Genomic DNA, 9,642 nt, shown 5'->3' with positions numbered 1-9,642 from the left:
CTCAATTCCACCACTTCTTTGTTTTTATGATATTCATATTATATTATAATTTTATTCGTATCAGTTTAGTTCTGTATTAATTATTAACAGTGAATTTATGAGATATTGAGATCAATAATAATATATATGTTATTTATTTCATATAATTATTGTGTAATAACATTTATTAAAATAATTTATGTACCGTTAGTCCTTTTTATAAATCTCCATTCCCGCACCAACTTACTCTCACGGAAAGGCAACGCGCACGAGTCAAATTAAGATGATATTCTCCTATAAAATTAAAGCCTAAGCATACCAGAGATTCGAACTATATAATCCATACTTACGCAGGCCTGCAAGAACCATATTCCTTGACATAATTAACTACAATTTTACATTAGTAAGAAAAAAAAAGAAGACCATGCATTTTTATTCTGGTCGATGATGATGATGATGATGTGACAAGTGAGCACGCGCGCGGGATCATAAGGTTTCAGACGATGGTGCAGGCATTGGGGTTCTCCTCGCTGAAGATGGTGGTGAGGCGGCCGTTGGCGTCGGTGGCGAAGCTGTAGATGCCCTCGCGCACCGGCGTCGGGTAGTACCAGCGGTACTCGCTGGAGAAGTACTCGTGCCGCCTCGGCGTGCCCAGCATCTCCCACCGCGGGAGCGGCGACGGCGCGTACTGCCCGTACCCGTACCCGTACCCGTGTGATGCCGGCGGTGGCGCGGGGGAGTAGGACGACGGATCAGGCGGCGGGCCGTGGTGGTAGGCGCCGCCGCCGCTTGCCGCCGTGGCGGTGTCATGCGCCGCCGCGGCGTCGTCACCGCGCGCGGGCACCGGTGGCCCTGGAGGCGTGAACCGGACTTGTTTCTTCTTCTTCTTCTTCTTGGGCTTGCGCGGTGGCTGCATGCCGGCGCGTTGGGCAGGGGCGCCGCCCGCCGGTTCAAGCGGCATGGTCGTCGCTGCGTGCGCTCGCTGTGGGTGTGGATCCGGATGGTCGGCGTGGGCGTTGGTGGTGGCCAAGGTGACGGTGCGCGCGTCTGTTGGGCGCACGTAGCATGTCTGCGGGGGAGCGTACGCCATGGCATAGTCCATTCCCGTCCTCTCGTCGTACCTCATGCGCCGTTCTCTTCCTACTGTGCTAGGACGAGACGGCCAATTAAGATAGGATGAACTAGCTTCAAGTCCAATATATAGAGTGGATAGATAGATAAATAAAAGAAAAACATGGGCGTACCGTTGCGTTTGATGATACATCTGGATATCATCCTGCCCAAGGGAGCGCAGGAGCAGCAGCCCATGGTCTCCGTCTCCGTCTCCGCCGCCGCCAACTCCTTCTCCCTCGCCCGAACATCTGCATGATATACCATCTGTGGATACATGGTTGCAAGTCAAGGACAACTACAGCTTCTAATTAATCAGGACCAGAGGGATTCTTTTAAGCAGCATGGACAAGTAGTGAGAATCGAATAGGCGATGGTCTACTCCCCTCCCACCAGTCTCCTCCTGCTTTTGCCTCCTAGATATAACGCTTCTAGCCATGCAATGCAATGCATTGACGGACAGAAGGAGCATCTCAGCTACCAAAAGAAACGTAAAGCGCGCGTGGTCCTTGCTTCGGTGTGTACGCAGGTTTTGATGAGCCAGAATATATGCGGCAGGCGAAACTTCAATTCATAATTGAAAAAAAAAGCGCCTTTGCATGGGATGCTTGCTCCTGTTCGGTTCGGGTGTTTGAGAGAGGACCCCTGCTCCGCGTCGTTGATAAGCGGTAGTCAAAAGATAATGTCGAACAATATTTTTCATATTTGGTTCCTTTAGTATATGAACTAATGTTTAATTAGATGACTCCTATTCGGTTCTAGGACCAAAAGTATTTAGATTACATTAAATAAATCATAAAAAGACCAAAATATCCTTTAATATTTTTCTGCAATTAGTGCAACTGAAATAAATGATGTGCAAAATATGAAATTAACATAGTTTAGTTCCTTTTAGTCACCCCTTTAAAGACTAGAGACTAAAACATTTCCTATTTTAGTCCCGTCGTTTGACGATTTAGAGAATAAATGAGGTCATGTTTGGTTTCTTTAGTTAGGGGACTAAAGTTTAGTCCCTAACATGTTTGTTTTTAGGGGCTAAAAATAATAAGAATATATTAAATGACTCATAAGAAGACTAAAATGACCTTAAACATTCTCCTGCTATTAGTACAATTTAACTAAATGAGGGGTAAATGTGGAATTAATATGGTCTAGTCCCTTTTAGCACATATGTGAAGGACTAAAGACTAAATCATTTTAGTCCATATTTTAGTACTAGCGTTTGACAAAAAAGGAACTAAATGGGACTAAAAACTAGAGAAATCTTTAGTCGCTCTAACCAAACACCCCATGAGACTAATCTTTAGTTTCTCAAACCAAATGGACCATGGTGAATTTATTTGTTTATTTGGTAATAATTATAAAAATTACGATTAAACTTTGATACAAAAGGTATTAAATAATACAATATGTTCTAAATCAAATATTTAAACTGAAAATTACAACAAATTAAAATATCAATAGATTAAATACAAATTAATAATTAAAAATATAGGTAAAAAAGAGGCTTAGTATACTGTATACCTGCCATTTTATACTAGTCTTTTTACTGTTCTTTAAAAGATGGTAGTCTTTATTATGTTATGTTTACCCATCAACTTAATAAATATGACCAGACAATTATTCAAAAGATTATTGTCTATCCTATATATTTTATAACTTTATTTTTTATTTAAATTATCGTAAAAATATTGTCATACAGCTTAAATATCTGATTGAACGGGCAGGAGAGTGTTGTGACACCCTAAATCCATCAATTAAGGTAACCTAGATTATATTATTAATTTCTCGTAGAAAGGAAAATATTTATGTTTACAAATAATGAAATAGTGATATAAATAAATCGATCAATCTCTTAGAATATAAAATTTTACAAAGTGTTTGATGCATTCATGCCGAAGCATATATTTCGTTTGAATTAATTTTCAAATCAAATTCTTAGATTTAATTGTGTGAGAAAGATCGCGTTTAATAAAATAATAATGAGTTGTTGAAATTTTTTTGGACAATGCATTTTGATAAGTTATTAACTTTTGTTTGAAATTATTTGAAAGAATCTCATTTTATAGACTGATCTCTTTTTTTAAAGCCCACTTCATCTAATTATTGGAATTGTCCTAAAATAATTTGAATATTTTCAAAATATATATTTTATTTATGTAAATATTATATTTAGTTTTATTATAATTTTTTTGGAATATATACATTTAATATATATTCTTTTACATAAAAAAGAAAGAAAAGAAATTTGAAATTAAAAATAAAAATAAAAAAATGAAAACCTAACTACTCTGCATGCTCGAGCCGCTTGGCCATTCCAGCCCAAATGCCCGACGCCCAGCCTTTTCATTTTTTTCTCGTTTGTGCCATTGACCGATGGGCCCCACTCAACATTTCTTATTTGTGGCTCCTCCTGTTGGCTCTACGAACGGAAGCGCAACCGCCGTCGCTCCATGTCCAGCTGCACGCCACGCCCGGCACTAGGGCTCTCCACGGCCACTCATGGAAGGCTCGACCCGGCCCTTCCTCTCCTCCATTATGGCACTGCGACGACAGTTTCTTCCATCCCCTAACTCTATTCGTTTCAGCTCCCACCATTAACGACGTCGACAGTTTCTATTCCACACCATCAATGGCGCTCGTCTGTCACACCCGATTTTAGAAGGCAAACCGAACGCGAACCATGTACGTGCTAGGATTAGCAATTCACGTACACAGCAGTTACATAACTGGACATCATCACACAATGCTAAAATAATGACATAAAAGATGGTATAATAGTCGATTACATCATGATGTCCGATACATCCACATAGTCTTTAACAATAATCAAAGTGCGGAAAAGAAACGTAGATACACACGGCCTGCACAGGCAGACGACTAGGGGTTGCCGCTAACCCACGCCTAGAACTCGTCATAATCTTGGAACTCCTGGAAGTCCTCCTCCACGACTTCATCTTTACTTGAGCAGTGGTTGCAACGCTGACAACCTGGGGGGTTTGGTGTGTAAAGCAAGGGTGAGTACACATCAACATACTCAGCAAATGTCTTGTTCTGACTGTAGTGGACTAGTTTTATGTGGAGTTAAGTCAAGCGATTGCTTTTAGTTGGTCAGGTTATTATTTACTAGTAGAAAGCCAGATTTTAGCATTAACCCAAGTTATTAACCCGATGTACCCTTTCCAAACGGAAAGAATACCACTTACCATTACCATAGTCATAACCAAAACCATCATCCTCGTCACCACCTGTAAATCATACATCTCTGATCAAGTATCTCTAATCACTGGAACTCCCTTTGCCGCTCATAACCGCGAGCACGGCTGATATATCAGTTTCATAACACTCTGCAGAGGTTGTGCACTTTACCCACAAGCCGTGATTCCCTCTTGCCTCGGGCTGATCAAACCCTTAAACACTACCAAGGTGAATAGGCAGGGTCTCACTACGTAGCCTTTACAAAGATTTCTTGGGGCTGTAGCCGCCCGTTAGGTTTCCTAATTGCACCGAACTCCTCCCCAAGGGGAGAACCAACCTTGGCAGAGCGAGCCGCATACACCGAGCCCCATTAACGGCACGACGGCGAAGCGAACTACACCCCAGTTCCTCTAATTACTCAGCTAAGGGCGTCCCACTCCACCCTCATGGTTGCACTGTTTTCTCGGGCGGTCATCCAACGAACAGGTCCTTTCGGAGAGGCACTCGAGAAACAGCTCGAGTCCCCTTAAGGTCCACAAGTACCATCATCATAATCAAAAGGGAAAACAATGTATCATAGATAATATCATCATGTTCATTGATTAATGTGAAGCGTTAGCATAAAGCTAAACTGAAATAACCTAACCAAAATAGGTAAACAAGAACAAGATAGACAAAAGCTAGTCAATCCTTAGTATAAACTGTGTAAATAAGGGGAATGAATTATAAGAATGAGTAGGATATAGATGGGTCAAGAGACACTTGCCTTCACCAACCGACTGCTGCTCAGGTTCTTCACCTGCAACTCCTTCAGACTCCACCAACTGACCGTTATCTATACGAGTTCAAACATACATTTCACACCTTTAATACAAAAGAATAGTACACCATACAATAGAATGCAATAAATAAACAGACGTTCGACGCAGGGCTCACACCTACGGCAAGCGAGAAAGAGAAAGTAATGGTCGAGGCTACGGTCGAAGAGCGATCACGTTAGATGATTATAAATTAAAATATTTGTCTAAACAGAATGGTATTAATTTGGCCATCATGTTTAGCATAAGGTAAAGTCATATTCCATGTTTAACCATTATAAGCAGATAAAGGTGAATTAAAGGAAATGGTCGCGCGGCAAAACGTGTGACACAACATTTGAATTGAATTAAAAAATAAACGACTCGTCACGCGACGGGGCGAGCAACGAGACTCTTGCATTATTTATAAATAAACGTTAAGCGTCGCGCGACGAAACGCACGACGACATACGTCATCCAAACTGAATTTAGAATGGAACGTCGCGCGACTAGACGCGCGACGTCATACATTAAACAATCCTGAAATTAAATTGGATCGTCGGGCGACGAAGCGCGCGATGCAGCACGCTAACTAAACAGAGTTTAAAATTAATTAAAAACCAAGAATAAATCACCGCGCGCGTGGGGCTGCGCACGCGGGAACGCGTTGGGTAAACGGTGGAGAGCGAGGCCGCGCAGGCCGCGCTGAGGCCACGCGAGCCGCGCGCAAGGGCCGCGCCAGGGGTCCACGCTGCCGAGGGTAGGGGCCGCACACCGAGGCCGAGACAGCCGCGCGTAGGGGGCTGAGGGGCCGCGCGCGAGGGGGCCAGGAAGCCGCGCCGCCGGGGGCCGGGATGCCGCGCGCAGGGAGCCGAGGGCCGCGCCGAGGGGGCGCGCCGCCGGGGGCCAGGACGGCCGCGTCGGGGGAAGGCGAGGGAGCCAAGGCCGCCGCGGGGGAGCGGGGGGGGGGGGGGGGCGCCGCGGGAAGGGCCGGGGGCCGCACCGCGGGGAGCAGGGGGCCGCGCCACTAGGGGCTGAGGCCGCCGTGGGGGAGCAGAGGGGCCGCGCCACCGGAGGCCGAGGCCGCCGCAGTGGAGGGCGGGGGCCGCGCCGTCGGGGGAGCAGAAGGCCGCACCGCCGGGGAGCTGGGGCCGCCGCGGGGGAGGGCGGGGGCCACGCCGCCGGGGGAGCAGGGGGGTGCGCGCGCAGGGGGAAAACAGGGGGCGCGCAGGGGGAGAAAGGGGAGGGGCAGAGGAAGAGAGGGAGAGGGGAGGGGATGGGAGCTCACCTCGGGGATCCAAATTTCGGCGATCACCATCTCCAAAAGCTAGGGCACTACGGGGAAAAAATCAAATGAGAGGAAGAGACCAGGGGAGGGGGCGTGCGCATAGGGGAGGGCACAGGCGCCAGGGGCGCGCCGGGCCGGGCTGGGCCGGACCGGGTCGGGGTAGGCTGGGTCGGGCTAGGCTGGGCCGCACCGCGGGTCAAAAACCCATGACACGATCACCCGCAGATCAGAATCCAAACGCGAAACGGAATTCACAACGAGGCGAGACGAACACGCGATTAAACACTACATCAGACAAAGAAATATGCTTCGGCATGATGCAACACCCATGACACTTAGGTTTTGTTTACACACGATATGGACGCCAGTCGCTACACTGCTTTGAAATTGGGAAGAAGGAGCGAAACGGGAAAAGAAAAAGGAGTAACGCCTGAATTTGGTGAGTAAAAGGAAGAAAAAATTCTACCCCCAAATTTAGGGCGTTACATCGTCCCTCTCCCCATCGACGTCTTCTCCCCTCCCTCTCCTGTGGCTATATAAGCCAATGCTGTCCACACTCCCCACCCTGCTCCAGCTACTTGTCTCACCTCCACCACCACATTCCTCTGCGCAGTGCTTGATTTGGTCTTCTCAGAGTTCTCCACTACCAGCTGCTCTCATGTCGTCGTAGCCAAGTCCCTTTCACCGACCATGAACTTGCTGGCATAGCCTCGCCCTCGCTTCGCCCTGCTTGCTGCTCGCCCGCCGCGTCGAGCGCTTGACACCGCTCTGCGCCCTCATCGAAAGTTGTCCGCCTGCGACCTCGCCGGAGCGCTCCTCACTAGTGACTACCCACACCGCATCCGGAGGTCCTTCTTTGTCACCAAAAGTTGCGTCGTGAGCTCGCTGGAGCTCGTCCAGTGCACCTGCTCACTGATGCTATGTTTTCTACATTCAATGACACCGAAGATTCTCACCTCCGCGTCGTTGTTCCCTGTTCCACACCACGACCTCGCGCCGACACCCTGCTCATGTGTTGTTCTGCTCTTCGAAGGTAGAAGACATGGCCTTCTTGCAATCTAGCCCTTTTTTGTTCTCTAGATATAAATAAATGATTTTTTGTGAGTTCGTGCGAAATATTAGTGCCAACATCAATGTACATATTTTTGTAATTTAATTTAAATTATGGTTATTATAATTGCTTTGTGTATAGTTTTATAAATAAGAAATTAAATCGAATTATAACATTATGTTTTATAACAAAGAAAACAAGAGATAATTATTTATAATGAGACATGTATAGAAAAATATAAATGTATCAGCTACCACTAGCTGGTAATAGATAAATAGAAGCTAGCCTCTATGCTGAATTTAATTACGTAATTTTGATTATTTGGAATCTAAACAATTTAGAAATAGTTCGATTAATTTCATAATTATGTGATTAACAATTACAATTGATATCTACACTAGTTTTCGTATTTTTCGTAATTTAAATTGGAGTTATGTTTTTGTTAACAAGAAATATAAAAGGTAGCACATATGTTTTTATCAGCAAAAATATAATATAGTCATTTATTTAATTAAATATCTTTGTTCATAAAATATAATTTAGTTTCATGTTCTATTTCGATATATATAAGTATATTGCCTAGAATTTTATAAAAATGATAGTTTATACAGTTTCCTTTCAAATGATTTAGATCATATGTTCCTAAATTAAAACTAAATATAATTAATAGATTAATTATTTTTCTCATAATTTATTAATTAGACTTATATTTCAATTTGTCCATAACTAGTAATATAGGCGTGATTAATCCGTTCATCAAATTGAATCCATAATATTTATATATACTACTTAGTTTTTCCTAAAGGATAAAATAAAGGAATTAGTGCTCATGTTCTTTATATAATTAAAATGTTAGTTTATATGTTGTTTTGTATATGACTTTCTTAATAAAAATAGAGTCTAGTGTTTTAAGCAAAAGTGAATATAATTAATTGTTTAATTATCTGTTGCATAAAAACCTATCTAGGCCATGTATTTTCTTAATGAAAATAAATATAATTATCATTTTAATCACCCTTCCACATAAAACTCGATTAGGCTTATATAATAACTTTTCATCAATAATTGTTTTACAATATGTTTTGTAATGTTTCATAAATCAATGTTTAATATGTTTCATAACTCATTAACCATAGACATATAGCATATATATTTTCTAAACGGTTAAAAGGTTTAATAATGTTATAATGTGTTTTATCATCTTATGAACCCTTAATCTTAGACATACACATATGACTTTTATAAAATACTAAATTGGTAAACCTAGTATTTGTATATTTTAAGATATATTCAAGCTTAGGTCTTGTTTTATAAAGTATAAATCAGACCTTTTCAAAAAGGAATACCTTTTATTATAACCATTGTTTGTGATGTTTTGAAAAATAAATGCTCTTTTGTTATGTTTTTCTTTTAGCTTGGTCTATGATGAATGTTTTATGTTATTGAATGGTGTTTGTTTCTTCTTGTTTGTTTGTGTGATATTCAGTGGTTGATCTAGTAGTTGAGAATCAAGATCTATTTTTGTGGAATAATCTCAAGTTTTCTATAAGCAAGGCAAGTGAACTTCTCCCTATGCATATTCTATCTGATCCCATACAATACATTTAATAAAGTTTACTTTTGGATATATGCATAATTTGATGTGTTACCTATTTAGATACCCTTAACCTTTCCAACCTTATTCCTTGTTTAACCTGGGATTACTATTTAATCAAATAGCTATGCTATTGCTACAACTTTATTTTTATGATGTCACTCTTTAATCATATTAATGTTCCAAATGGTAAGTTTATATTACTGTTGTTAATCCGATGATTAAGCAAGATCATATTGTGATAATTGGAACATGGAGTGACCACCCAGGAAAACAGTGCAACCACGAGTGCTATCATGGCTCTAGCTTTGATAATTAGCTTTATATGCTTAGTGGTTAGCAACTTTACCTGAAATATGGGCAAGAGGGGGAGCGGCAGTGGTGGCAGCTCACGTTAACATGGGGACGTATTCTTGGCTAAGGTACCTCACCCGGAGGGCCTCCACTTCGACTTGGAAACCATAGCGGGTTGCTTTGTATTAAGTGTATTGTGTGAAAGCCTCATAGTGGATCACTAGCCATTCACCTCAGAAGTGTTTACGGGTTTGGCTGACTCAGGCTAGAGGGAATACACAGCTTGTGGGTAAAGTTGTACCACCTCTGCAGAGTGTAAAACTGATATATC

At 42.5% G+C, this 9,642-nt stretch overlaps 1 protein-coding gene across 2 annotated transcripts; it reads right to left on the bottom strand.

The window, feature by feature from the left end:
- Positions 1 to 252: 252 nt before the first annotated feature.
- Positions 253 to 1,629, bottom strand: LOC100273628 (uncharacterized). 2 transcript variants are annotated; one of them, XM_008678610.2, is made up of 2 exons: positions 1,224 to 1,629; positions 253 to 1,119 (listed from the first exon to the last, which is right to left on the bottom strand). In XM_008678610.2, exons 1-2 carry the CDS (start codon positions 1,366 to 1,368, stop codon positions 476 to 478), a joined length of 789 nt encoding a protein of 262 aa, XP_008676832.1. In that variant the 5' UTR covers positions 1,369 to 1,629; the 3' UTR covers positions 253 to 475.
- Between the last annotated feature and the right edge of the window lie 8,013 nt (positions 1,630 to 9,642).

The sequence above is a fragment of the Zea mays genome, chromosome 4 (genome assembly GCF_902167145.1).
Source record: "Zea mays cultivar B73 chromosome 4, Zm-B73-REFERENCE-NAM-5.0, whole genome shotgun sequence".
NCBI classification, from domain to species: domain Eukaryota; kingdom Viridiplantae; phylum Streptophyta; class Magnoliopsida; order Poales; family Poaceae; genus Zea; species Zea mays.
The sequence above is the reverse complement of the archived record's forward strand: the minus strand, read 5'-3'. Positions and strand labels throughout refer to the sequence as shown.

What these genes read in the sequence shown, in the direction of transcription:
- LOC100273628 (XM_008678610.2), bottom strand. Translation starts at nt 1,368, where the DNA reads ATGTATCCACAGATGGTATATCATGCAGATGTTCGGGCGAGGGAGAAG. An exon ending in ATGTATCATCAAACGCAACG is followed by an intron (nt 1,120 to 1,223) that starts GTACGCCCATGT and finishes CTAGCACAGTAG; the next exon opens with GAAGAGAACGGCGCATGAGG.